This window comes from Aspergillus brasiliensis, assembly GCF_001889945.1.
Source record: "Aspergillus brasiliensis CBS 101740 unplaced genomic scaffold ASPBRscaffold_2, whole genome shotgun sequence".
NCBI classification, from domain to species: Eukaryota; Fungi; Ascomycota; class Eurotiomycetes; order Eurotiales; family Aspergillaceae; genus Aspergillus; species Aspergillus brasiliensis.
In genome coordinates, this window is record NW_027137443.1 from 1454038 (window position 1) to 1466657 (window position 12620).

Consider the following 12620-nt stretch of genomic DNA (forward strand, 5'->3'; position numbering starts at 1 on the left):
ATTTAACTTATACTAAAGTAGATATATCTACAATTCCCATTGTCCCTCCCCCCTCCTCCCCTTCCTTCCTTTTCTTCTTCACCTATTTACCTATCCACCTTTTGAAATTACCACCACCCCCAAATCCTCACCAAACCCATCCTTATCTCTCGTCCAATTTGGTCTGGATCATGCCATCCGTGGTTCTCCCGTCTTTGAACATCGCCCTCCTTGGAAAGCTTCTCCGCCCGCTTGTGCCTCGTTTGATTGGCTCGGACTAGTCAATCGTTTCGTGTTTCGCCCAAATTCAACCTGTTGTTCCCTCCCGTGCAACGTCATCCTTATTCGCATATTAGTCGTCGGATTGCTATTTTGGTCCCCATCGCTATATATTACCGTCTCCATAATATATTCCCACCACTTTTCATTGTTACGGTCTCCCTCCCGTTGCGCGATTAAGCGGTTGACCGCAACATGTCCACTACCAGCACGTATTCCCCGTTTCGCATCTCTCCAAGAGATCGCGCCAATTTGGATCGCAATGAGGCTTTTAGGCTGGTGAGGGAACATCTGAGGCGTCAGGAACTGGGCATGAATGCTCCTAGGTACGTTTGTCTATCATCTAAACAATTGACAATTCCGTAGCTAATCATTATCGCTACAGCTTTTGTGCCGAGCATCGCCATGATACCCCCAGTCAAGAACAGGAAACCTTCCGCCTCCATCGCGATATCATCCACACCATCCTCTTGCCTCTCTTTCTGCTCCACCATCAAGCCTCGCGCATCGCAACCAATGTGCTGCCACGCCACAAAGGTGCGGAATGCGAACGGGCGTTCCGGGGGGAGGCGCGTGGAGCTTATGCTTGGCTGCATTCCATTCTGAGCGAAGAGCATGATTGGTACTTGACCGAACGCTGCCCCGCCTGTATCGTGCTGCACGTTATGAACTCGGAGCCGACCATTCGTTTTGTCGCCGTGGCGTGTCTCCTGTCAGACCACTTGCAGGGTCTGGACCTCCCGAGCGCCAAGAGACGGCTGCCTAACTTCGACTTCTGGTACGAATCGCTGGAGAATGCCGTCCGCGAGGATACCTTTTGGGGCGATGGCTTCTGGCCGGATATCGAATACCGCGCGTGTGCCTTGACCGATGGGGTGAAGCAGCTGGTGCTGCAGTGTTTGGAGCTGCAGGCTGCTCTGGACCGTCACGACCTGCAGCCCGAGGCATCGTACCGACCGACTCAGCGTTCGCGGAATGACTCGTCACGGCCGTCTGTTACGGTGAAGCAATCCAGCTGCACGCCGCTCCCTGTCATCGCCGAGGAAGACCAGATGCTCTGTGCCAAGGCGAGCGCCAATCGCGGCATGCATCCCTGTCGCAACGAGCGGCCGCAGCGGTCTCATGCTCGCCGCCATGGTGATCCTCGCAGAAGATCGGTGACCTCTTGAATGGTCGCAGAGTTGCTTGTGTCAAGCGACCAAGCTGTGGAAATAAATTCAAACGGACCGTACTTGTGGGTTTAGTCACCAACGGTCTGAGATGAATCCTGCATCTGGATGGGCCGAATCCGGACGCCGACCCCCAGAAAACGGCGACTGAAGTGAGTTGCAAGCTCATTACAGCCACCTCTCAGTGAAACTGCCTACAATCCCGAAGGAAGTATGTGCGCACTAAACCTAGACGTGCCACCGACGTTGTGACGTTCAAGTACTTTCTCTTGCCGAACCTCGCGGACTATTCCCCCCTCCGTGGATGTAACCCTCGAGGAGTGCTTCCGCGGAAATGCGTACCGATTTGCATGCGTGTGTGGCTTGGAGCAGAATGTGTCCAGATTGTGCAATCCTGCGAATCCATTCGCAGTAAGGGGGCGAAGAGACGTGGTTCGGGGCTGAGGTTATTGTGAGGACAGCCATGGTTAGAGTGTATGAAGGCAAATTAGCCTCACGAGGTGGGATCAGCAAGGCCATGGGCTGAGTTATGAGGTAGATTTCAAGAATTGTATATACATTGGAAGCACAAAAGAGCAATACATACACACATACACTATCAACGAGCCCACTCCCAATCCCATATCTAGTACTTAGTAGAGCTGTAGCAGACAGAGTACGACACAGACCCGCCCACACAACCGTCCAACGTAAGCCCGTCAGATAGATAACCTGCTATGTACTCCTCACACAAACACAAAACACGCAATCTAGGACGATCAAACACAATGACGATGCCATGTAACCACTACCTAACACAACTGGCTAGTTGGCTACCTGGCTAACCTGCCTGCCTGCCCGCCTGTCCACACAGTAGTTATATGTCTAGCTAGCCTACAACTTGAAGGCAAGGGAAAGCAAGGTGGCGTGCCTGCATGCAAAGTAAGTACACTGCATGTATGTATGTACTATGTTTGTATGTATCTTGTTCAGCAAGCAAGCCATGAATAAATGAATAAACAAATTATCCAATTGTCTAATTGTCTCGCTTTGCCCCGTTTTGCCCCTCTACAGAGTCTCATCCCGTCTGCGTCAAATACAATAAGAAAAGAAGAGGCAGACAACGAATCAGAAGAGGATACAGATAAACCTGTTTCACTCTGTATTTCTTTTACTTTACACTACTAGTACCTACACTGTAGTCATAAGCAATAAGCCGAAGCCCTTTGAGTTGTATATCTGAGACAAACGACGACAAGGTGGATTCAATTGTGGTGATGGTGCTGGTGGAAGAGGTGGAGGTGGATTTGTGGGGAAAACACGGCACATAGTATTCGTACGTAGTCTACTTTGTAGTAAGTTGGTTGGTTAGATTTAGTTAGTTGGTTTGGTTTAGTTAGTAGTTACTCCGCGATGGCGAGAGAGAGGGGATGGAAGGAAGAAAAGAGAGGGGTGTGAGGGGGTAATGGCGGGCGGCAAATTCGTATTCCTCTTCCATGATTCCATCCTCATATCCAGTAGTAGTAAGTCCGTATCTAGGACATGGAACTAGACTCTAGAACTATTCGGTAGTACGGAGGATGGAGTAGATAAACTAGGTATCTTAGTAGTGAGGGTTAATGGATTATCTTATCTTCATCCATTCATCCATCCATTCATCCATTTCATCTAGATAAAATGGACCACCCTAGATTCCGGGTAGCTAGGTTATGTGGCACGGGAGAAAATGAGGGTCTAGTCTATACTACGTACGTCTTCTGACCATCACTACTACTATACTCCAATCAGTCTATTCAATGACTATCCTCTGGTAGAGGAGATTTGAAGGAATTGGCCTGGTCTCATGATGGGAAGATCAATTAATCTAGACTATACAGATGATCATTATCTGGAACCACGGGTTGATGAGAGTTGCGTAGGATGACGGGTTGATTTCGACTATACTTCTATCTCCTATAGTAATGAGTAGAGCACTAATTAGACTAATTGGTACAAAGGTAGAGAAAGTAAGGTTGGAGGCGGGTGCATCGTGTATGGCTGGATTTAATTATCGGGGGGCGAAACTTTTGGGAAATTGGGTTATACGGGATGGGATGGGATGGGGAGGATGAGATTCCATGGATGGATGGGATGGGGTTGTGTTTGAGATTCTTTTCTTTCTCTCTTTCTCTAGTTTTCTTTCGCCGCGGATCGATTGTCTATTAAATTAATTTATTGTTTCCCTCTGGTACCATCAAGTTGGTTAAATTGTGGAGTGGAGTATCTACTATCAATCAAGGAATGAATGCCTGATGGATGGATGGATGGAGACAGGCCGCGCCACCCATACGAGTATCTACTTAGTGACTAGTAAATAACCATGTTTGTGTAGGTAAAGGGTCTAGAACTCACTGGGTGGGAGACAACCCGGTGGGGATTACCATTATCCACAATTCCATTTGTTTTTGCATTTTGCATTTTTCATTTGACTTGCGATCACGCATCACGAGACGGATTGTTGGCACAACGTATACCACCTACTTTCGTTGGATGTAGTACAGAGGATTGTTCTGGATCGTGTGCCGTGTATACTCTATCAGGAAGGGGGTAGTATCTACTAAGAGTAGATGGAACAGGCATGTAGGTAGTTGTGTACAGCGGACAGATGGATCACATCACATCAGTTTGGAAATCAGGATATCAAAGGATCTAGTCCAGGTCTATAAGTACTAGATCAGGGAATTAGACATGAGAATCGCTTCACTTTCAAAGGAGATGACTGTTGTGGATGGCTATGTATGCAGATGCCTTGTTCAGGGTGATGTGAGTGATGAAGATCGCTCTCCTTCTGTAAGGTTTGGTTTGGTTTAATATACTGTATCCCTGATATGAATGGTCATAGCATATGTATCGTTTCTTATGCTGAAGATTGTGTGGATAAGCAGATAGATAGCCAGGGTCTAGGCTAGGTGACAGCAGTGACAAGTGACAGTGACAGTGACAGTGACAGTGACACCTGTCAAGCATGGATCGCCTCAAGGGTCTCTAATTTCACGTACCGTGGAATAACCTCTAGTCGGTGATTAAGAAGTTATATCGCCTCCGGCGTGAGGGAGATGAGCACTAAAGACAGGAGAAGACTAACAACTAATAAACAGGGCTTGATCGGTGATAGTGTCGGGCGTGCGTGTGAGGCCAAAAGGAGGTGAGGATGATTTCAGCCACTTACGACATGCAATTCTCGTCGGCTATGGATACGTACAGACGGGATCGTTCCAATGGACTGGATTGGACTGGACGGGACTGGAGAGTGGGGAGAGAGATCAAGAGGGAGGGGAAAGTAGTAGCAGCGGCAAGGCGTAGATAGACACATTTCTTTTTTCATCGCTCTGCCCGTTGTATGTACGTATCTACTTGTGTGCGACCTGCCGACGACGACATCTGAGGTCAGACGCCGTGAGGCTGAGATAAGGAGACATTTTATTTATGTTCACAAATCAAAAAGGAGACAGTGGACGGAGTTACCCGATTAGGTAAACACATGGAGGTTGTTTTCAGCAGGTTCAGCAGTTCAGCAGCGCCAAAAGTACAAACAACACGCAGAAGCACTTGTTCCTCTTCAGCCTCAGCGCTGCGCAGCCACGGGAGCCATGCCGGATCTACGATAAACCTGAAAGGTATAGTCCTAGTGAACTAATCAACTTAACTCTCAAACTAACTTGCTCCCGCACCTACAGATCCCTAAACCAATTCTCTGTTTTTGCCTGACCCGACCTACAGTAACCTAGTCAAGCCCAAGCTACGGCCTAAGTTAAGTAAACCTTCGGTTAGAGGGGAAAGTCAGTTTAGTTTCCTTCAGATAGTTTAGAGAGGTGACCAGACAGTCCAGGGCCGCCCAATGGCCCCCTCCCTCATCCATCAACCCTGCCTGATCCCAGAAAGAATTGAACCTTGTCCCGCCAATGTTCATCTCTAGGCCCATAATAGCCCATTCTCGCGCGGGCGCACACACACAATAATTGACCTGGATATCTTTTTTTATTTTCATTTTATTTTCCCTTCTGAATTAATTTCGGACCACATAAGGCGGATCTTTTCGGCAGCACGGAACAAGGGTCTAGGCGTCAATCCGCCCGGAAGCGGCAGTGGGTTTCGATCGCGCCATGCAAGCAAGCCTTCTTCTGCCCGGGAACACCAATGAAAGTGGCCTCTGCGCCACGCCGAACCAGGGTGAGGGCGAGACTGTCGACGTCAAGATTAGCTGAAATTTGGGGGATGAGCAGTTTTGAATTGCCGGTTGACTTTGGGACCGACATAGAGAGAGAGAGAGAGAAAGAGAGAGGCAGAGGGGTTTTTGACTTAGAGTTCCAGAACCATTTTTTCCTTTTGCTTAATCCTTGTTAGATCCCTTTTTAATTCTCATTTTCGATCTGGATTTCCCATACCAGGTGATTCATGTTGCTTCCTGGCTGGCTCATCTCATCCTACTCACCCATCTCGCCCTATTCCGGTCCGCGTCTTCTCTGACTCATGCTTCTACACCGTAACTATTGATTGTGCATGGGACATTTTCTAGATTCAGCAGTTGCGGGATCCGGGAGTGGGTAAGGTACTGTGTACTAGTTTTGTATAGGTATTAGGTCAGGTACACATTATGGGGAAATGGGCAATAATAGAGACGATAATGAAGAACTACTGCTGAAGGCTGGAGCGTGGCCGGGATCGAAGATGCTAGTACCATCGCTATAAACTAGTTATCACGCTACCCACCTGATTGAGCACTGGTTTGTGTCTAGTTTGCTCACCATCGTGGTTTTAATCAGGGACTATATTCCGGATCATCTGGGGTTGGTTCGATGTTGTTTGTTACTTCTGTGCAGTGTGCACCCGAGCTTCGCTTCGGGCTTCCCGAAAGCTTCACCCTTCTTGAAGAATCAACACTTACAATGTATGGTCGGTAGAAGGTAGCGAAGGAGATTGGTAGTGAACAGGCATCGAACCAGACGGTAAAAAAGCGAGATCGATAAAGTGATGCTGATCCCAGGTAATACGAGATCCAAAGCAGAAAGAAAGTTGCTGGTAACTGGTAACTGGTAACGGCCATTATTACCAGAACGTAGAGGGAAATAAAAAAGCAGACCTCCTGATCAGTTCGTCCTGGTTGAAATAAATAAAACTATGCTGCCTTTTTTTTTTCTAGTTACCCTGTCCTGCGTACACAATGTAGACAGTTTGTAGTACCTGCCTGACGCCTGGCAACGACGGCCAGATCCACTCAGACAAGACAGTCGTCATGGATCAAGCTGGTCAATCATGCTTTCCTGTCCAGGGTCCAGTCCATTACATCGCTTGTCTTGTGTGTGTGTCTTCTACTCGTTCCCTGCTGCTATTGCTGCTGCTGCTACAGACTCCCTCCGACCGGGAAAAGGCCAGACGGGCGGTGGGGCGCTGCTACTACTTTTTTTGGGGAGAGATGGGGGGGCAAAACTAAAAAGGTGGGCACTGGACACTGGTGGACTCTGCTCGAAGGCCCGTGTAATGCCCATTACGGTATCGCTGGGCCTGTCCCGGTTTAGCTCCGATCAGCCACTATGGAGGCCTAGACGAGTCGGAGGCGTCTGGGCCATCTGGATGAGTCGGTTGGTCGGCTCAGTCCGCGGCTTTGAGAATTAAGCAAGAAAACCTTCCCTGCCTTGAAGTGGGAATCACTTGGATGTTATTATAAGGAAATGAATAGAGAAGGAATTGTTTTATTTTTTTTAGATGAAAAGAAAGGAAGTCGCTAAGAAGGGTAAATAAAACAATGCAGGTGGAATGCCGGCGGGAGCAGATGATAGATTAAAAGTGTCCCGTTTTATACACCTGCATTGCTCACCCGCTGACTGGCCCGACCGGGCGTCCTCGTGTCATGAATTCCCCAATCAGGCCAAGGCCGGCAGGTCTAGAACGCCGGTGGAAAGTCGCAGCCCGAGGGTCTTGGCCGTCAGTCTCTGCGTCTGGCCCTTGGGTCAATTTCCCAGGCGTCATGATCCTTTTTCTGTTCTGTTCTGTTCGGCGCTGCTTGAAACTGAACCGCTATTTTCCATCCGCGCCTAAACTTTCTCGACAGGGCCCGGATGGCTCTTTTCGCTCTCTCTCTCTCTCTCGCTGACTCTTGACTCTTGACTCTCGACTTCTCGACTCTCTGACTCTTTGGTCTTTCTTCCCCCTTCAATCTCGCTCTTTTCCCCACTGTATCATCATCATCATCCATCCGTTTACCACATTTACTCTCCATCATCACACTTCCAGTCTTCTCATCTTTAACCTTCCTCCTTCCTCCCTCTCCTCCCAACCTTCCTGTCATCTTTCGTCCTCCTACTACTTCCCCCTCCTATCCCTCCTCCTCCACACTTCTCTTTTAGTGTCCCCCCGGTCTCACTCTCTCATTGCCGACCGTCTTCTGTTTTTGCTTTCCCTCCAAACCAACAACTATTCGTTTCCTCCCCCCTCCCACGCCAGCCAACTTTTCATGGGCTGTTTGTTGGTGATTTCCACCAAGCTAACCCAACCTTCCACCACCATTACTCAATATCACACTCTCCTTCTCCCCGACCCCAACATCGTTCCCCGGGTTGTTGTCTGAGACTTGCTAGTCATTTGGCTGCAACTTCATAAAACTTAAGCGTGCTCGTGGATATTGAGTTGGCTGGATCCGCCTCTTTTCGACGTCGCCTCCCTTTCCCTCGGCTCGCCAGTAGCCCAGCAATAGACTGGATGAATCCCCCACAGTGCCATGGACCCTATCGACCTACATCTGTGGTGCGAGACAGCCCGGTCATGCGTTCGCCATTCTCAACGTCTTCCTTCTCATCCACCTCTTCATCAGAATCCTCGGGGGACCCCAGCACACCAATGAGAGCTGGCTCGCCGGCTGATTCACAGGATCCGCTCCAATTAAGCCCCGTCTCGCCTCTCAAGTCACACCCGCAACTATCATCATTATCACCATCCTCTCCTTTCCACCACAACCACCACACCACCGGCTCCAGTCGATTAAAGCGTCGTGCCTCTCAAGGATCCCTTCTAACCAAGCCTTCTCCCGTCTCCCGTTTTCTCTCTCGCAGCAACGCCTCTCTGCACCTGCCCTCCTTGGAAGATTTCACCCTTCTCGCCAAATCCCCGACTCGGGCGGAACCCCAGTCCAATCCTTCCGACTCTCGTCTTCGCGTCTCCACCACCTCCACCGCATCGGGCTCGCTGGCGGCTCGTGCGTCCGAGTCAACCGCCGGGGTGTGGGAGACACCCGCCGCCAAAAGTGATTATCTCTCCGCTCTTCCTCCGACCCCCCCGGATGACAACGACCACGTAGCGTGGAATCCTTCATCCGGAATGTTGCTGTTCGAGTCGCATATGAACCGGGAACCCGGGCCAATGGCCATGGACGAAGGTCCCAGCATCGGTAACTCGCCAGGCCGAACTTCGGACGGCCTCAGCAGCCCGTCCGATCAGCTCTCAAATGGATCGCCGTCAAGCTCTGGGGGTAGCCCCGGATCTTCCGGTGGCATGGATTGTGATCACAACTCATGGCTGGAGAATAGTATCGAAGCATCGAGTGAGTCTCCTCTGATCCGTATCCTGTAAGTGCTGCCGAATGCTAATATCTCTTGTGATAGTATCATCTCTTCCCTTTTCGAACGGTCGCGGTGAAGCCGTGAAGATCGTCTCGCAGATGCTTCCATACCCACGACCGGCTGACAAGTCCGTCCCGGTCTCGGCACACGATAGCGTATACTGCGCCTTGGTCCATGCGATACAAGATCGTCTCCGTCATGGACAGTCTCCGTACATCAACATCACTCATGCGGTTCCCGAACAATTCAGCCTCTCCAACTTACCCTCCTCTCCTCCACCGACACCCCGCTCGCTATTCTCCAGCGAGGACTATTTCAACCCACCGGCTGTCTTCTCTAGTGCAGCCGTGGTTTCCGCCTATCACGATTTCCGTGGTCCGATCCAACCGAAGACGACGTACTCTCCCATGCCGATCGTCCCGCCGCACACCGTCCACATCTCGGTTTTGGAGCGGTACCTCCCTCCGTCCTCCCCGCAGGAATACAAGGATATGTTCTCCCGGTATCGTCCCTCATTCTTGGTCGACCGTCTGAGTGAGCTATCACCGGATGGCGGGTCATTACTGTTCGTCTACCCCACGAGAAGGGGTGCATCCACCTTCAAGTCGCAATATCTCGGACCAATCCTTGATCCCTTGCTTCGTCAGCTTGTGGTTGTGAATGAGTTGTCCACCGACATTGGTCGTTATCTGGGAAAGCTCTCGTCTGTCTCGCACATGGAAGACTTTGACACGATGCGGCAAAACCTCACCCAGCTCTGCTGCGATTTGAGCTCCTCGTCGTCCCAGTTCAGCATCGTCGATGCCCGTAAAGGCAGTGCCCATTTGGACCGTGATCTGTGGACCGAGTGGTACATCCACCAGGAGAAGTCTCGCATGAAGGAGGTTCTCAGCGTCTACTGGCAAAATGGCCGCCGGCTCCCAGCGACCAAGGCAGTGTCGAATATGTCGACAAACTACATTTTGGAAGATAAAGAGGTGACTTCGGCCATGCTCTTAGGGGAGATCCTGGATGGTATCCGAAGACGGCCATATGGCGAGGATTCGGTGCCTCGGGATGGCGTTGAGTTGGGAGTTTTCGTGATCCGCCGGACTCACTAAGCACGGGTTCTGCAGCTGTGGAGCCAGTGGCCGGAATCCCTCTCCGCCTCCATATATGGATGCTCCAGTTTCTTGATTATGCTTTTTTTTTCCCTCCTTCCTCATTTCTTTTCTTTGCTTTTAATATTTTTTTTTTTTCCTTTGAAGGATATATAGCCGTGTGATTCAAAACGGGGAACTGGCGGGTCCGGCGGCGTCTGCGGAGTTGGACTTTGGGTTCTCGATCTTGCACGTTTGGGAATGTCTAGGGAGCATTGACTGTGTGCATTTGCTATTATCGGATGAAAATACCCAGGATATCTATTTCATGGCAGCGTGATGACCACTAGCATGTGATTACTACTACTCTTTATTCTTTTTAACTAGATGATGGAAATACATGATCCGCCCTTCAGCAGGCAAGCCGAGAGACAGCGATAGATGACATCAGCGTAGTTGGTATATCGTGTACATACCTAGTCCCGATGCAGTATGCTCTACAAGCAAATGTAAAGCACACAATATGCCCATTTCTGTGTTAATCCTTTGGAAACAGTAAGATCACTTCTTTATTGTATCTAGGCCGGGAAAACACCGACAGGTCGGGCGGTCAAAAATGTCCCCGAGGCTAATCCGCTTCGGGCCAACGGCCGGCCTCCCGCCTTCTGCTCTCCTCCGTCACTCTCCAGTCCAGTTCTTCTGCCTCCTCTTTCTTCGCCTCGAATTTGCCCTGTCGCTCGTCATCTCCGTGCTTATGCAGACTGCCTTTCGAGCCTCTCGGTTTCGCCCTGCCTTGTTCCGGCAGCAGTTTCCTGCCCAGCCCAGCTTTGCTTCCTCAAACTGAGCCTTCTTCTCATCGCCCTTCTCAACTCTTCGCACTGTTTGCCCACCACTCCTCTCTCTCTCTCTTTCTCGCTCTAGTACCTCCCACCAAATCTAGCTCATGGCGTACTCTCCTGGCCCGACCTCCCCGGTCCACGGGAACGGGGCGCCCATGATGGCAAATAATTTACAATCCAGAGGCCGTTCCACCAGTCCCCCGACCAGCGTGCCGCTGTCAAAACGGGACAAACGACGCAGCGCGCTCCAGGAGCGCCTTCATGACCTCACGGCCTCGTTCAGCCAAAACAGAGATACCCAGTTCCGTCAGCAATTGCATGCCCTCCAATGCGATATGACCCTCATTAACAATGCCGATCCTTACGAGCCTGGCCCTCTCCCCGATTCGGCGGATGATATCGCCCGCCTTATCGAGAATACCGTCGGTGGGGGCAAGTTCGCCAAGGAGATGGCCAGTTTGGCCGGCATGTGGTATTCGCGGTTCGTGCAGGAGGTTAATCAGGTCAAGGCGGAGAAGGATGCGGATTTGGCTATGTTGGTGGTGAGTTCACTTCTGCCTTGAGTTTTTCGTTTTCATGGCTTGGTCGCAGGCTAATGTTTATTGCTCTCCTGCAGCATCGTCACAATCATAACCTCGAACGGTTCCAGCAGGAGTATGCGTTTCGGGTCCATTTCGCAGAGGAAGAATACAATAACCTTTCGCTTACTCTTCGGGAGCGTCTCGTTCAAACGATTTCGGGCAAGCGGGCTCGCTTGATGCGAGAAAAAGAGCAGTTGGATCTGGCTGATACCAACGCCCTCCTCCTACACCCGAACCAATTCAGCATCACCAACCCGGCCAGTCCGGGTGGGATCCACGGAAACCGCAAGACTCGTCATACTCGTCACCGCGTCGATTTGGACGAGCTCGGCAATGGGATTATGTCAGAGCATTTCAATAAGCGGAAGAGAAAGGCGGCCGATGAGGATGTGGGCTCGCCTGTGCGCGAGGCCAACCCCGCCGAGCGCGCCAAGGCCCAGGCGGCCCAGCAGCAGCAAGCGCCGTCTTACTCCATCAATTCTCTCTTCACGGAGAGGGAGCTTGGTGCTCATGCCAATGCTGCACACATTGCGACGGTGCACTTCTTCTCGACGTCCAAGCGTGCGGACCAGCCGTCCGGAGCGGCTACCAACGGTAACAACACCGACGCCGACGACGGTTCGGGGGTGGACGGAACGGGTGCCGAGGACAACGGCACGCCCGCGGCCGATATGGCTCGAACAGCCAGCCAGAACTTCCACGCCACGCGGTCCACGCGGACGCATGGCAACCATGCTTTGAACGCGCTGGCGGAGCTGTCAGACAAGCCCGCAGTGCGTCCCAGTCTCCCGTACAATATCCTGGCCAACTACCACGCGCGTTCAAGCAACAGCGGCGCGCCTCCCTTGCCTCCATTGATGAACGAGGAAGTCGATGACGACTGGGCGCGCATCGACCGGTTGCATAGCAAGCCTGTCGGATTCGTGGATCGAACACTCGTTCAGCTCCTCGTCGAGACCATCCCCTCAGATGTGGACGGAGTGCCGCAGGACCCCAATCGGTTCAACATGCTGCATCCCGACTTCCCCACCGAAATGGGCATGCATCTATATCCTTTACGGAAGGATAATGGCGAAGTAACAAGCAACGAGCGTTCAACAAAGAAAACCAAAACAGGCTAGCC

General features: G+C 51.1%; 5 protein-coding genes across 5 annotated transcripts; 4 read left to right on the forward strand and 1 right to left on the reverse strand.

Moving 5' to 3' along the window:
- Window positions 1-453: 453 nt before the first annotated feature.
- Window positions 454-1427, forward strand: ASPBRDRAFT_192105 (uncharacterized protein; the record flags this gene model as incomplete). The annotated part of the gene is made up of 2 exons (XM_067620436.1): window positions 454-584; window positions 644-1427. 2 exons carry the CDS (start codon window positions 454-456, stop codon window positions 1425-1427), a joined length of 915 nt encoding a protein of 304 aa, XP_067483163.1.
- A 4380-nt stretch (window positions 1428-5807) lies between these two features.
- Window positions 5808-6910, reverse strand: ASPBRDRAFT_38258 (uncharacterized protein). Its single transcript, XM_067623903.1, has one exon. The coding sequence runs from the start codon at window positions 6487-6489 to the stop codon at window positions 6205-6207; it is 285 nt and encodes a 94-aa protein (XP_067483164.1). The 5' UTR covers window positions 6490-6910; the 3' UTR covers window positions 5808-6204.
- On the forward strand, window positions 6594-7128 carry ASPBRDRAFT_386589 (uncharacterized protein). The gene has a single exon (XM_067623981.1). The coding sequence runs from the start codon at window positions 6699-6701 to the stop codon at window positions 7056-7058; it is 360 nt and encodes a 119-aa protein (XP_067483165.1). The 5' UTR covers window positions 6594-6698; the 3' UTR covers window positions 7059-7128.
- Window positions 7129-8279: 1151 nt separating this feature from the next.
- Window positions 8280-10098, forward strand: ASPBRDRAFT_115910 (uncharacterized protein; the record flags this gene model as incomplete). The annotated part of the gene is made up of 2 exons (XM_067616934.1): window positions 8280-8979; window positions 9041-10098. 2 exons carry the CDS (start codon window positions 8280-8282, stop codon window positions 10096-10098), a joined length of 1758 nt encoding a protein of 585 aa, XP_067483166.1.
- A 922-nt stretch (window positions 10099-11020) lies between these two features.
- ASPBRDRAFT_116962 (Sds3 domain-containing protein) lies at window positions 11021-12618 on the forward strand (the record flags this gene model as incomplete). The annotated part of the gene is made up of 2 exons (XM_067617037.1): window positions 11021-11458; window positions 11533-12618. 2 exons carry the CDS (start codon window positions 11021-11023, stop codon window positions 12616-12618), a joined length of 1524 nt encoding a protein of 507 aa, XP_067483167.1.
- Between the last annotated feature and the right edge of the window lie 2 nt (window positions 12619-12620).

Excerpts from the sequence above, each read along its gene's own strand:
- ASPBRDRAFT_38258 (XM_067623903.1), bottom strand. The coding sequence starts at position 6,489 with ATGGCCGTTACCAGTTACCAGTTACCAGCAACTTTCTTTCTGCTTTGG.
- ASPBRDRAFT_386589 (XM_067623981.1), top strand. The coding sequence starts at position 6,699 with ATGCTTTCCTGTCCAGGGTCCAGTCCATTACATCGCTTGTCTTGTGTG.